The sequence below is a fragment of the Aspergillus uvarum genome, assembly GCF_003184745.1.
Source record: "Aspergillus uvarum CBS 121591 unplaced genomic scaffold BO82scaffold_88, whole genome shotgun sequence".
NCBI classification, from domain to species: Eukaryota; Fungi; Ascomycota; class Eurotiomycetes; order Eurotiales; family Aspergillaceae; genus Aspergillus; species Aspergillus uvarum.
In genome coordinates, this window is record NW_020291385.1 from 71838 (window position 1) to 84994 (window position 13157).

Sequence of the window (13157 nt, forward strand, 5' to 3'; positions counted from 1 at the left end):
TGTAATGTTCAGATGCGGTCATTCTGCATTGCGCAGCAGTTCCAATGGTCGAAAAGCGAAGATCTCCCCAGGTCGACTGCCACACTGTCGCTGCAATGACTGCCATAATCGAGGTACCATAACTCATCATGCTCAGAGTTGCCCTTCTCTACTTCGCTGTTCACATCATACACGCCGTGGTGGCCTGGCAAGTCCCTAGCGACTACGCCATCGCCCCCTCACCGGACGGCCGCTTCCTGCAGCAGTCCACCGGCGAGCCATTCTTCTGGCAGGCCGACACCGCGTGGCTGCTGTTCCACCGGCTCAACTACAGCGAGGCGGAGACCTACCTGACCGACCGCGCACGCAAGGGATTCACCGTTGTTCTTGCCGTCGGCTTCACCCAGGAAGGGATCACCAGCCCCAACCGCAACGGCGACCTGACGTTCATCGACGAAGATGTGACGCGACCGAACGAGGCGTACTGGGCCTATATCGACTCAATTGTCGCACTGGCATGGAGCAAAGACATCCGCATCTGTCTGGTGCCCGCGTGGGGGAAGTTCGTGCATGGAAGCGACAACTCCGCCAGCGTTCTCAATTCGACGACCGCAGCCCGCTTCGGCCACTTTATCGGCCAGCGGTACCCCTACCTCCCTAAGACCCTCGTGGCCGACACCAACCCCTACTGGCAGAACAAGACCGCCGTCAAGGTGGACTACCTCCGAGGAGGAGTCTCCCCGACCCTTGAAGCGGTGGACTGGTCGCCCGTCTACGATGCATTAGCTGAGGGGATCGTGGCCGGCGAGCGGCAGGCCCTTCGATCAACGGCATCCTCCTCAGCAGCAGAGAAATGGCAACCTCTCATGACCATCCACCCCACCAACCAATGGTTCACCGGCGGTCCCATTGCCCTAGCGCACGCCTTCTTCGGGAACCGCAGCTGGCTCACGCTGGACAGCAGCCAGTCCGGCCACACGGACTACGCGCCCAACCCTCCGATCCCGTGGTGGAACTGTCGGCGGGGCTGGGAGCCCGTCGAGCGCATGTATGCGGCGGGGAACTCCTCTACGCGACCGGTCCTCGACAACGAGGCGCACTACGAGCACCGGTACAATGACGGGAATCCCGACTCGTTCTATTGGAATGCCAGTGACGTGCGCATCGGGAGCTGGCAGGCGGTTAGTCGGCCTACCCCTTGCTTGCTGTTCCTATTCCCTATGACTGTTACTTGTAAGATACTGACTACAAAATAGGTCTTCTCCGGCGCGGCAGGCCTAACCTACGGAGCCAACGCAGTTCAACAAATGGCTATCCCCGGGTTATACGCCTCGGATGGGAGTGGACCGGGCGACGACTGGGCGCAGGACCTCGTTCTCCCGGCGTCCAGTCAGATGCAGTGGATCCAGAAGGTGGTGATGGACCGGGGTAAGGACAGCTATTTCCGACGCGTGCCGGGGCAGGATCTGCTGGTCGGGGATGAGGGAGCGGATGATGCCAGGGTCACAGCGACCAAAGATCGTCGCGGGGAGTGGATCTTGGTGTATACGCCCACGGGCAAAGAATTCCGGGTTGATACCGGGGGGCTGAGCTCGTGTCAAGTGCGCGCGAGTTGGTTTGATCCGTTGGATGGGACGTATACCTCGTTTGATTATACGCAGTGGGCGCAGGATTCGGTGCGAGCGTTTACGCCGCCGGTTGGACAGGGGCATGTGGATTGGGTTTTGGTGCTGGAGGTGGTTTGATTGCGAGTGGTGGTGCGAGGGGGGGGGGTGAGTAGAGGAGATTTGTCTCATTTGTGGCTTAATAAGCTTCTCGAGGTATAGAGGCATGTCTGATATCTGTCAACCATGCTACCTGGTAGTGGAAGATATACTGTGTATTTGCATCTCTCATATGCCGGCACAATATATGTGCTGTATACTTCAGTGCTGCAGAGAGCGCTTACAGAAGCACTGGCCCATTGCTGCACTCCGACCAGCTGGCCCTCATTAAGCACCAATAGTACCTGCACCATTGGCCTGACTATTGTACGGACAATCCACGTGGCCGATAGCGGAGGGGCAAACCTTGGGTGATGAGCGAGTGGTTCTTGCCACAGTACATTCACAGTACATTCACAGTACATTCACAGCACATTCACAGCACATTCACAGCACATTCACAGCACATTCACAGCCCCAAGATTGAACCTCGGGTTGGATGCTGACAAACCACGGATTGAGCAAGAAAAGCCTGACTGCTGAGTCACTCTGCCAGGCAACGCGTCGACCGCCTTTGTGTACCCACTCTTCCTCAGTGCGGTGGGGTCCGATTGGCTTGTACTGTGGCGTGTGTGGCGCATCTTCTTTGCTCCAAGGGGGGCAAAACCATGGGAAATGAGGGGAATCTATGAATAGACCGCTAAGACATGTCTCTGAGATGACCTCAATAGCACACCGTTCAAGGTTTGTCGGCCCCGCGGGGCTTACGTAGAACTGCCCAGCTTGAATATAAGGTGATGCTTGAGCATTGTGTGGTTCAGATCGGTTTGCTAGGACTGATACGACTGCGGGCACTGTGTATAGTATAGCCTCTGTGACTACATGATCACGGGGTACGAGGGAGGTACTGTATACCTCCCAACCAACAAGGTCGACTCCGATTCCTGCAATTTAAGCACCGCCTCGACACGGCAGCCCTCCGTCGCCCAATATGCCCGGTGTGCACGTGACCTCCCGGGTCCATGCATCCCCCCTCCCCTGATCTAGTGTCATTAGTGGCCGACCATTGTTCATCTCCAGATGCTAAGAATATTTATTGAAGATGGAGGTCTAGATGGGTAGCTAGCACGGAGGGCGGGCACAGGTCCAGACGGGGACTGACTTTATTTAGCACAGGTGATGATGCGATGCGACGCGATAACTTTACTGCTCACCACGCAAGGATCAAAGACGAACAAGAGGCAAGCTGCACGACTCGACCGTCAAAGTCATTCTACGATTGACGTCAGTCATGAGCATACCGGCCGACTTGCCTTGACTCTTTGAGGGGTGGACGAGTAAGTTAGGGGAGTGATCGATCATCGGAGCGGGTAAGACGCCTGCCAGCTGGAGGTAAAGATCGCCGGTGGTGGGCAAGCCACCGTGCGTTGTTGGCGTTCCAGAATTAGACCCCGTGAAATTGGACGGTACCTGCAGCAGGATGATGACTTGTACTGGTACTGTACTTGAGCAACTAGTCAGGGGAAACGACGAGACAGGAGAGATGTGCGATCGGGAGATGAACGATAGTACATGTAGAAAAGAATTTCGAGAACACAGTGAAGAACCCCTGGAGAATGGACCAGATCGTTTGGTGCAATCATGAATTAATTAATTAAATTAATCTTCGATTGATCAGGGGCAGGCGAGACAGACACCTGGCAGCCAGAAGAGAGAGACATGGATGGACAGCAGGAGGGTCGTCATCTCCGGACCACTGCACCCAGTCAGCCAACCCTCATTTGCGGCGGTGGCTCCACGGGGGAGACTTGTCACTCAGTCTTGGGACGGACTGATTATTGGTGCAGGCAGTGGTCAGAAAATCCACTGGGATCCACCGGCAATGAAGATTCCAGGGCCAACAGGCACAATTAATCCCTCATTGGGTGTGCAGTGTGCTATTCTCAGTGGTGTGTGGCCCCGTTGGAGCGGGACTAGGGCTGTTAGGCCTTTCACTTGTTGCCAGTCTTACTGTAAGTTACTGAGTGCTCCGTTCTAGACCCAAGCAATTCATTCATTCACCCACGGGCATTGCTTTCTCCCACTCTTTGTCGTTGCCGTGGGTTCTTTTATCTATCTGTCCGTCCCTGCCCTTCTTTTGCAACTTTCTCCATCTCTCCCTCTCTCCATCCCCCATCCTCTTCCCCCCCCTCTTTCTCTATCATTCTTTGAACGTGGACTTGTCATTCTTTTCCAATTCCCGTTCCTTGCAGTCACTCACTCTTTACGACTTTTTAACTCACCGTCGTCAATCTCTATCCCTCCATTATCACCACAATGCACTACACCACTTTGGCTGCCATGGCCCTCGCGGCCTCTACTGCCGAGGCTGTCTCCCAGGGTTTCAACTACGGCAACAAGAAGGCCGACGAGAGCTCCATGTTCCAGGCCGACTTCGAGGCCTCCTTCAAGACTGCTAAGGGTCTGGTTGGCACTGACGGTGGCTTCACCAGCGCTCGTCTCTACACCATGATTGTAGGTATACTCCGGTGCTTGACTTGCGAGGAACAAACTAACCCCACTCTCCCCCACAGCAAGCCTACAGCACCAACACCCCCATCGAGGCCATCCCCGCTGCCATCGCCCAAGACACCTCCCTCCTCCTCGGTCTGTGGACCTCCGGTGGTGGCATGGCCAACGAGCTCGCCGCCCTCAAGTCCGCCATCTCCCAGTACGGCGAGGACTTCACCAAGCTCGTCGTCGGTATCTCCGTCGGCAGCGAGGATCTCTACCGCAACTCCGTCGAGGGTGTTGAGGCTGACGCCGGTGTCGGGATCAACCCTGACGAGCTCGTCGAGTACATCCAGCAGGTCCGCGACCTGATCGCCGGCACCGGACTGGCTGATGTCCCCATCGGCCACGTCGACACCTGGGACTCGTGGACCAACACCTCCAACGCGGCGGTCATTGAGGCTGTGGACTGGCTCGGCTTCGACGGCTACCCCTTCTGGCAGTCGACCTTCGAGAACGACATCAGCAACGCCAAGCAGCTCTTCCTCGAGTCGTGGGAGAAGACCCAGGCGATTGCCGGCAGCAAAGAGGTCTGGATGACCGAGACCGGTTGGGCCGTCAGCGGTGACAACCAGGGCGAGGCGGTCGCCAGCGCTGCCAACGCCAAGATTTACTGGGACGAGGTCGGTTGTCCTCTGTTCGGCAACACCAACACCTGGTGGTACACTCTCCAGGACACCGACGGTGCCACCCCCAACCCTAGCTTCGGCGTTGTTGGCAGCACCCTGAGCACCACCCCTCTGTACGACCTCTCCTGCAAGAACACCACTTCCTCCGCCACCTCCACTGCCTCTTCGTCTTCTGCCTCTGCCACCGGTCTTTCTGGTAAGACTACTGGCTCTTCCAGCTCCGGCTCCGGCTCCGGCTCCAGCTCCAGCTCCAGCTCCGGCTCCTCTGCCTCCGGCTCCGGTACTTCCGGCTCTGGCTCTGGCTCCTCTGCTTCCGGCTCCGGTGCCTCTGCTTCCGGCTCTGGTGCCTCTGCTTCTGGCTCTGGTTCCGGCTCCGGCTCCGGCTCCGTCTCTGGCAGCTGGGGTGGCCGCAACGGCACCTGGGGCAGCCACGGCAACGGCACTTACCCCGGCTTCCGCCCCTCCGCCAGCTCCGGTCTGACCCCCTCCGCCAGCGCTGCTGCGGGTAGCACCGGTTCTTCCGGCTCCGGCTCTGGCTCCAGCACCGGCACCTCCGCTGCCGCCGCTTCCTCCTCCGGCCTCTTTACCGGTGGCTCCGGCCGTGTCCTCCCCGGCTCTCTTCTCGGTGCCGTCGTCGGCATCCTCGCCCTGGCTGTTTTGTAAATTTAGCTCAGCGATGAAGGAATGAGGGGTTTGTTCGCCGCAGTATGCAGTATAGACCGTTTTTCTCTTCGTGTACACTTTTAGGACGTTCGTTTAATTCAATGATGCCGGTTGTATGTCGACTGTCGCAAGTATAGTACAATCCACGCACGAATTGATCATTGCTGGCTGCATCACGCGTACGAGTAAACAATGGGCCTCTAACACTAGACCTTGAGTCTTCTCCCATCCGACTTCTTCTACAGATACAGCAACCATCGAAATCACGACTCCGTCGTCTTCCCCTTCAGACTCCCCTGTAAACAGCCCACCACATCCTCCACCGTCTTCCCGCGCTGTCTCAGCTCCCCGGCCTTCTGCTTCTCCAGCCCCAGCACCGGATCCGCCGCCACAGCCTGATACACCTCCGCGACCCCATTGAACCTGTTGCAGTCAGCACCGATGCCTTGCCAGCCAGCACCACCCCCCAGAGAACCACAAGAAGGAAAAAACATACACGGCAGGCCCAAACCCGGCCCCCTCCTGCATCGTCCGCCCGATCTCCCGCATCTCCTCCACCCACCGATACGCCTTGGACGGCATGCCCACCACGCCGTGCTCCGCCATCCCCAGCGCAGCGGGCTTATACTCCCCGAGCAGGCCGCGCAGCTCGGGCAGCACTCCGAACCCCTCAGCGGTGGTGAAGGACTCGATCGCCAGCGCGGTGAAGCCCTTGGTCAGGGCCGCGAAGCACATCTTCAGGGCGGCGGCGGTGCCGATCTCGGGCGCGACGTGTCGCATGTTCAGGACGGCGGCGAGGGAGGCGTCCGGGAGGGCATCGGGGCCGGAGACCACCAGGGCTGGCTTTTTCCACTCCCCTTCTTCCCCCTTTTTTTTACCCTCAGTGTCAGGCGTGTGGGTGCCATTAAGATGCGTATGATCATGATGTGGATGCTTGGTGAAATGCGGCGGGGATCCGATGATTCCCCCGGACACAAAGCGGAGATCGTCCGGTCGGGCGGTGGTGCGGAAGAGCTGGGCCAATTCCCGGGCGGTAGCGGGGGAGACGGCGTTGAGGTCGAGGATGTACAAGGGGCTGTCGCGCACGAGGTGTCGGGCGCTGGCGGCGGTGATGATGCGTTCGGCGGTGGGGAGGGCCTCGGCGGGCGGGACAATGGAGAGCAGCACGTCGCTTTCGTCGATGAGGTTCTGCAGGGAGGGCCGCAGTTCGATGTCGGCCAGCCAGGCGCGGTGTTGGGTGGATTCACTGCGTTGATGGAGGGGAGGTGAGAGAGATACTAATCGGGGGGTGGGGTTGGTTGATGGACTGTACCTCCGGTCGGCGGCGTAGGTTAGCACGCGGTAGTGGTGGGCGCGGAGGAGCTGGGCGATGCCAAAGCCCATCTCGCCGATGGAGAGGATGCCGATTGCTTCGAAGGGCATGGTTGGTTTGGTGGTGGTGGATGTAGAGGGTGGAGTTGAGGTGATGATGAAGAAGACGAAGAAGGTGAGATGGGAGGTGAGATGAAGCGGGGATGGCGGGGGAGTTGATCAGCAAGGAATGTGGATGTGATTGCGACTGCAAGTAATGTGATAAGAAGGATTACAGGATCAGGATTGGACTGGAATGTCATGGGTTCGACACGGCTACTGCAGGTTATTCGTCCGAGACCTGCGTTGGCTTATATACTCCGGTCTGTCTGTATACTCGATATATATCTAGCTAAGGTCAAGTCACTGTCTATTGTAATAGAAGCAGGTTCAAGACAATCAGACAACTCCTCGTCATCGTCACTGATATGGGCAATGGGCTGACACTCCCACTTGTCTATAACATTGTATCATGATGCCCTCGGCCATCGGCCTCCATCCTTGCCGGTCGGCATCGGCTCACTCTGCCACGGTCGGGTTTGCCTGTTGCATGACCGATCTTCCGGATCCTGACCTGGTGATGGTCAGCTTGATAAATCGGACCGGATGCCTCGTTCGAGAGACAGTAGAATGCGTGGGATGCCGATGGGGGTGGTGGTGTAGGTCGAGTTAGGGCAATGGAGTCGGGCCGACGGGAGAAGTGGATGTGGATGTAGCATTAAGCGTCTTTGTACGGAGTACTTATGTAGGAGAAGGTCCAGCCATCCCAAGTCCAATTTAGTATGAAGTTCACTGCTTAGTCCCCCTCTACGGGCACTATCACTCACAGTATCCCACAATAAGTTCGAAGGTAAGCCGAAGACCCTAGATCGTCGGTCCCTGTTTGAATAGGTCCGCGATCCTCAAGCTGCCCTGCCCTGCTGCCTCGCCGTCGATCGGGAGATCATTGCACGGCTAGCTGTGGATTTCAATCTGGTATGTCTCTTGCTTATCTGCGGTGTCGGACTGACTGACCCTCGAGCAGTGTACTTGTTCTACACAGTAGGTCAATGCATACACCTCAGCACTTTCAGGCATCTATCTTCATGCCCAAATCCACCATCCCACCCAGCCCTCATCCTTCGACCCACGGGGACTGCAGTGGCAACCGCTTATCGACCAATGCCTCTGCTCAGGAAACCAGTTTCCGAGGGATCCAGGCCGTTGACTGATTTAAAGTCTGGCGTGTCCCAGGGCCCGTGGAGCCAACCGTGGATGGAGGGATCCACCGGGTCTGCGACGCGCAAACCACCGCAAGGGATCGATGCTTAGCTCTGCAAATTTTGAACCCTTAGCGTCAGGGTGGCCACCATGCGAAAAAGATTGAGCAATCCAGCTGTACAGCTGTGCAATGCCTCCGGACGATCTTTTCCGGAGCTCCCAACACCTATTAAACCCCCTCCTTGCTCAAACCACCCCGCTCAACATGATGGTGAAGTGACAATCCACACCAATCCCCATCCGCCACCATGTCACCTCCATATCCCACCCCCGATCACTCGCAGCCCCCCAGTCCGATCGAGGATAAGCCTGTATCTGGACTGTCATCAGCTGCCATGTCACGCCGCACCTCTTTCTCGGATTCCCAACTCGGCGCTGGGAGCAGTCGCCTTGCGTCCACTCCAGCCACGGGGGCGCAAACCCCCGATCCTCTGCTGGGACCCAAAGTCGCCGTCCCCGCCGATGTGCTGAAGAAATTCCCCCAGACCATCACCCGGCCCCGCGAGGACATCAGTGATGATGAGGAAACCATCGAGCTGTCGGCCACGGGGCCCCGATTCCGACGCCCCTCTGCGGCCGTGCACCCCGGCGACAATGTCTATGCCGACGAAGCCGGCTCACCACCACCCGAGGCCACCAAGGCTGCTCGACAGGGAGTCCCTCCGGAGTTGTCCAGCTTTGGCGCCGAACTCCTGCTGATTGCCGTCTGCTCCGTGGGCCTGATGCTTTTCTCCTTCCTCCTGGGCGACATGCTGGCCCCGCAGATCCAGATCCGGGCCGCCCTGGGCATCAGCAACACCGAACTGCCCTGGCTGGTGGGCGCCTTCAATGTTGCCAACGGCCTCTCGGTCGTTGTGTCCGGCTCGTTGACAGACCTCACGCCTCCTCGACCGCTGATGGTGGGAGCGTTTGGCTGGCTGACGCTGTGGAACCTGATCGGGGCCTTCTCGCTCTCCCCCTCGCGCCGCATCCTCTTCTTTATCGTCCGCGCCATGCAGGGTCTGGCCATTGGGGTGCTGGTGTCTGGGAGCATGAGCATTCTCGGCCGCGTGTACAAGCCCGGCATCCGCAAGAACCGCGTCTTCAGCGCCATGGCCGCCTGTGCGCCTTTCGGGTTCTCCCTCGGAGCCATCCAGGGGGGTCTTCTCTTCCACCACCTCCCGTGGATCTTCGGCTCCAACGCCATGATCACCGGACTGTGTGCCGTGGCAGCCTTCTTCGCCATTCCCCCACTGCGTCCCGTGGCCGATGTGGCCGGCACCGAGGCCCCCTCGATCAAGCAATTCGACTACCTGGGGGCGGCCTTCGCCGTGGGCGGTTGCGTGTGCCTTCTCTTCGGCCTGACGCAGGGCGGAGTGACCAATTGGTCCCCGTACACAATCGCTCTGACGGTTGTGGGAATTGTGCTGCTGGTGGGGCTATTCATCACCGAACGCTACGTGGTGCGACCCCTGATACCCAATCGGCTGTGGAGCACGAAAGGCTTCACCCCGCTGATGATTGCCTACTTCCTGGGGTTCGGGTCCTTCTTCGGCTGCTGGCAGTTCTATGCGATCCAGTTCTGGCTGCGCATTCAGCACGCGACCCCCGTCGCCGTGGCGCTGTACCACATCCCCAACGCGCTGGTCGGGGTGTTTGCGACCTGGGTCGTCAGCCGCACGCTGCACCTCGTGCCGGGCCACTACATTTACACCATCTCCATGTTCGCCTTCACCCTGGGTCCGGCCTTCTTCCTCCCGCAAACCGCTAACACCATCTACTGGGCGCTCTCCTTCCCCGGCATCGCCCTGGTGACCTTCGGCCCCGATCTCGCCTTTGCGGCTGCCTCCATCTTCATTACTAGCAACGTGGCGCGCTCGTACCAGGGCAGCGCGGGCAGTCTGCTGGTGACGAACCAGAACCTCAGCTCGGCGATTCTGACCAGTGTGGCCGATGCGATCGGCACGCGCGTCGACCAGACCCCGGATGGGGATGTCGGGCTGCAGGGCTTGCGCGCCATCTGGTGGTTTGCGCTGGGGTGTCAACTGTTGGCGGCGTTGATCACCGTGACGTGCGTGCGCATTCCCAAGGAGGAGGAGAAGGAGCATGTTACCTAGCTCTTTTTGGGGGGGGGGGGGGAGATGATGATTTTGATACGGAAGACTAATTTAGATGGGTGGGTTAGATGGGAAAAAGGGAAAAGAGAAAAGGGAAAAGTATAGATTGCATGTTTTCTTACGACTTATGATAATGATAATACTTGAAGCAATGGCTATGATGCTATCCTCGCCGACGATGTTGTCATCTTATCGCGGATCTTGATCCGGCGGGGTAATTGCATTCCCGGTCCGAAATGCAGTACAATAAATAACCCCTCAGTTTCCCCTCACCGATTGTGTCATCACCCTTCGTGTTCACCAAAACACCTCTCTCCCTATTTACTGTGTAGATTTTCCCGACAATCCACAAATCAAAATGCCCGACAAAGCCAACATCCTCATCTTCGGCGCCACCGGGGCCATCGGCTCGTACATCACACAGGCGCTGCTCGACGACCGGGCCCACTTCGGCCGCTTCGCCATCTTCACCAGCCCGCAGTCGCTGCAGACCAAGACCGAGGTGCTGGACAAGCTGCGCCGCCAGGGGGTCGATATCCTGGTGGGCGATCTGGGAAGTGCGGACGATGTGCGCAAGGCTTATGCTGGTATTGCCCCTTCCTTGCCTGTCCCCAAGATTGTACTATACTCCCCCCCCACCATCAACCCAACTAACACCACTACAGGATACGACACCGTCGTCTCAGCCCTCGGCCGCACCGCCATCGCCGCCCAAATCCCGCTCATCCAACTGGCCGCCGAATCCGAAACCGTCCGTCGCTTCCTCCCCTCCGAGTACGGGACAGACATCGAGTATGGCCCCGCCTCGAAGGACGAGAAGCCGCACCAGCAGAAACTGAAGGTGCGGGCGGTGCTGGCCCAGCTGCGCGACCATCTCGAGTACGCCTACATCGTCACGGGCCCGTACCCCGATTATCCGTTCTGGCTGGCCGCCGCGGGGTCGGAGAAGGCGGCCAAGGCGGGCTCGTGGGACGTGAAGGCCCGGAAGGCGGTGGTGGTCGGTGATGGGGAGGGGAGGGTGAGTTTCAGTGCGCGGGTTGAGTGAGTCCCCTTTTTCTTTGCAGGGACAGTGCTTGGAGGTGAAGTCATGCTAACGCGCACAGTGTCGGCCGCTTCGTTGCCCACGCGCTCACCCACTGGGACCAGGCGCGGTACCGCGCCCTCAAGCTCAACTCCTTCACCACCACGCCGCACGAAATTCTCCGCGAGTTCGAGTTCCAGACCGGCCAAAAGTGGGAGGTCGAGCATACTTCGCTGGACGAGCTGCGACAACTCGAAACCCAGGCATGGGAGCAGAGCGCCCCCCATGCGACGACCTTTACCCTGCGGCGCATCTGGGCCGAGGGCGGCACCCTGTACGAGCGCCGGGATAATGAGGACATCGGGATCGTGGCGACGCAGTCGTTGCAGGAATTGGTGCGGGATTCGATCCATCGTCAGTTAGAGCAGTAGGTCGGTGGACGGTGAGATGGATGGGAGGTCTGGGTCAGCTGTGATAGCAAGTTGTATAATACTTCTGGCTGGTGCGGTTGCTGCCCTCGGGGTGAGTTGCATACGCAGATTGTATAATGCTTCTGACTGAAGTGAGTATGGTAGTGCTGGACTGTAGCTCTGGATGCATCATGTACCCGTGACAGCTTCTGTATGCGCTTCTGGATGGCACACAACCTGACGGGTGATGATGAAGGCGGTGCACGAGCAGATGCACATTGTAACTGTGAAAAAGCTACCGTTTGCATGACGAGAGCTCCAAATCAAAAGTCAACATGAAAAGTAGTTCATCGAGGCGATCCTCTCGCAAAGTTCATGTCAACCAGACATTACTAACCATCACCTGTATCCAGGTCCAGTTCTCGTGCAGCACAGAGTTGCAATACCGCGGAAGTGTGGCCCCGGGTTGTTCTAGGACCGGTCCACCCAACATCAAGCTTCGTCTTCACCTATCTATCGGCTCAAGCACCCGGAATCAACCAGTGTAAAGCAGACCACAGCCTGTCATTGCCGATCGAGCTCCACCCCTACCCAGGTTCGGCTGGCAGATGCTGACGACGATCCGGATCTGGTTGGCCTTCGGGCTGAAGAACCACCTCGTTGCTCCGATGTAGGAGCTGCCACGCGCCGACTGGCACCACCACGTGGTCGCTACCCACGGGATGTACCCGCGGGGTGAAGATTTTGTTGTGTGGAGCATTCGACGCAGGCGAGCTGGAGGAGACGGTGCGCCAGCTCAAGGTTGCTGCAGGCCAGCACCTATGGGGTCTTGAGTCATGAGGACATTTTTGAAGGATATTGAGATGGCTGCAAGGGACCATCCTGCATAGATACTTCCATCCATCTATATGAGATCAATGATTCTTCGAGGCGAACGTGACTGGTGAAAGTAAATAAATCGTAGAGTACAGCATACGGCGTCCGTCGCGGTGGGTTGATTCCCGCGGGAACGGTTACAGTTACAGACAGACTGCCCGTCGGCTAACCGAGCCACTTGGTGGAGAGCTCATACCCTACAACAGCACCACCCAACCATTTGCGTTGATAGGGTCAACTTCCATAGCCTTCTAGAGTTCTGAAGCGCTGGGGTCTGGAGTAAGTAGCTGTTTGTCAGCTTGAGTCAGAGTGCCCGGCCGATATAGGAGACGGGAGCCACGCCGCATGAGTCATTCGGAGTCAGCCCTGCCATCAAGCTACATGAGACTTGCGATATGCTTGTTTTAGCTTTTCACCGGACAATGAGCTGCAGACAGCGCTAGGCATCCGTCCTCCTGATCCCGAGATGCTGTATGGAGGAAGCACATCTGGTGGTCTTTCCCCGGCCGACTGGGATAGAGGATCGGGGGGGGCGAGACCGGCCTCGGAGAGCCGGAGTACTGCCGCCCAGCCCCGAGATCGATGCCGCCAAGCTCGAAGGGGACTAGTGCATGGCGGCC

General features: G+C 58.3%; 5 protein-coding genes across 5 annotated transcripts; 4 read left to right on the forward strand and 1 right to left on the reverse strand.

The window, feature by feature from the left end:
• Positions 1 to 125: 125 nt before the first annotated feature.
• Positions 126 to 1724, forward strand: BO82DRAFT_347380 (glycoside hydrolase family 140 protein; the record flags this gene model as incomplete). The annotated part of the gene is made up of 2 exons (XM_025633784.1): positions 126 to 1160; positions 1236 to 1724. 2 exons carry the CDS (start codon positions 129 to 131, stop codon positions 1722 to 1724), a joined length of 1521 nt encoding a protein of 506 aa, XP_025486504.1.
• Positions 1725 to 3876: 2152 nt separating this feature from the next.
• Positions 3877 to 5925, forward strand: bgt2 (GPI-anchored beta-1,3-endoglucanase EglC). The gene is made up of 2 exons (XM_025636526.1): positions 3877 to 4196; positions 4256 to 5925. Exons 1-2 carry the CDS (start codon positions 3999 to 4001, stop codon positions 5522 to 5524), a joined length of 1467 nt encoding a protein of 488 aa, XP_025486505.1. The 5' UTR covers positions 3877 to 3998; the 3' UTR covers positions 5525 to 5925.
• On the reverse strand, positions 5788 to 7190 carry BO82DRAFT_347386 (phosphogluconate dehydrogenase; the record flags this gene model as incomplete). The annotated part of the gene is made up of 3 exons (XM_025633785.1): positions 6837 to 7190; positions 6021 to 6770; positions 5788 to 5947 (listed from the first exon to the last, which is right to left on the reverse strand). Exons 1-3 carry the CDS (start codon positions 6944 to 6946, stop codon positions 5788 to 5790), a joined length of 1020 nt encoding a protein of 339 aa, XP_025486506.1. The 5' UTR covers positions 6947 to 7190.
• A 949-nt stretch (positions 7191 to 8139) lies between these two features.
• Positions 8140 to 10241, forward strand: BO82DRAFT_359249 (efflux pump antibiotic resistance protein). Its single transcript, XM_025636527.1, has one exon. The coding sequence runs from the start codon at positions 8383 to 8385 to the stop codon at positions 10228 to 10230; it is 1848 nt and encodes a 615-aa protein (XP_025486507.1). The 5' UTR covers positions 8140 to 8382; the 3' UTR covers positions 10231 to 10241.
• A 160-nt stretch (positions 10242 to 10401) lies between these two features.
• On the forward strand, positions 10402 to 12014 carry BO82DRAFT_322146 (isoflavone reductase family protein). Its single transcript, XM_025632757.1, has 3 exons — positions 10402 to 10817; positions 10896 to 11271; positions 11334 to 12014. The coding sequence occupies exons 1-3, from the start codon at positions 10589 to 10591 to the stop codon at positions 11680 to 11682; spliced, it is 954 nt and encodes a 317-aa protein (XP_025486508.1). The 5' UTR covers positions 10402 to 10588; the 3' UTR covers positions 11683 to 12014.
• Positions 12015 to 13157: the final 1143 nt, after the last annotated feature.

Excerpts from the sequence above, each read along its gene's own strand:
- BO82DRAFT_359249 (XM_025636527.1), top strand. The coding sequence starts at position 8,383 with ATGTCACCTCCATATCCCACCCCCGATCACTCGCAGCCCCCCAGTCCG.
- bgt2 (XM_025636526.1), top strand. The coding sequence starts at position 3,999 with ATGCACTACACCACTTTGGCTGCCATGGCCCTCGCGGCCTCTACTGCC. Across the intron at positions 4,197-4,255 it reads CTCGTCTCTACACCATGATT|CAAGCCTACAGCACCAACAC; the intron begins GTAGGTATACTC and ends TCTCCCCCACAG.
- BO82DRAFT_322146 (XM_025632757.1), top strand. The coding sequence starts at position 10,589 with ATGCCCGACAAAGCCAACATCCTCATCTTCGGCGCCACCGGGGCCATC. Across the intron at positions 10,818-10,895 it reads TGTGCGCAAGGCTTATGCTG|GATACGACACCGTCGTCTCA; the intron begins GTATTGCCCCTT and ends ACACCACTACAG. Across the intron at positions 11,272-11,333 it reads AGTTTCAGTGCGCGGGTTGA|TGTCGGCCGCTTCGTTGCCC; the intron begins GTGAGTCCCCTT and ends TAACGCGCACAG.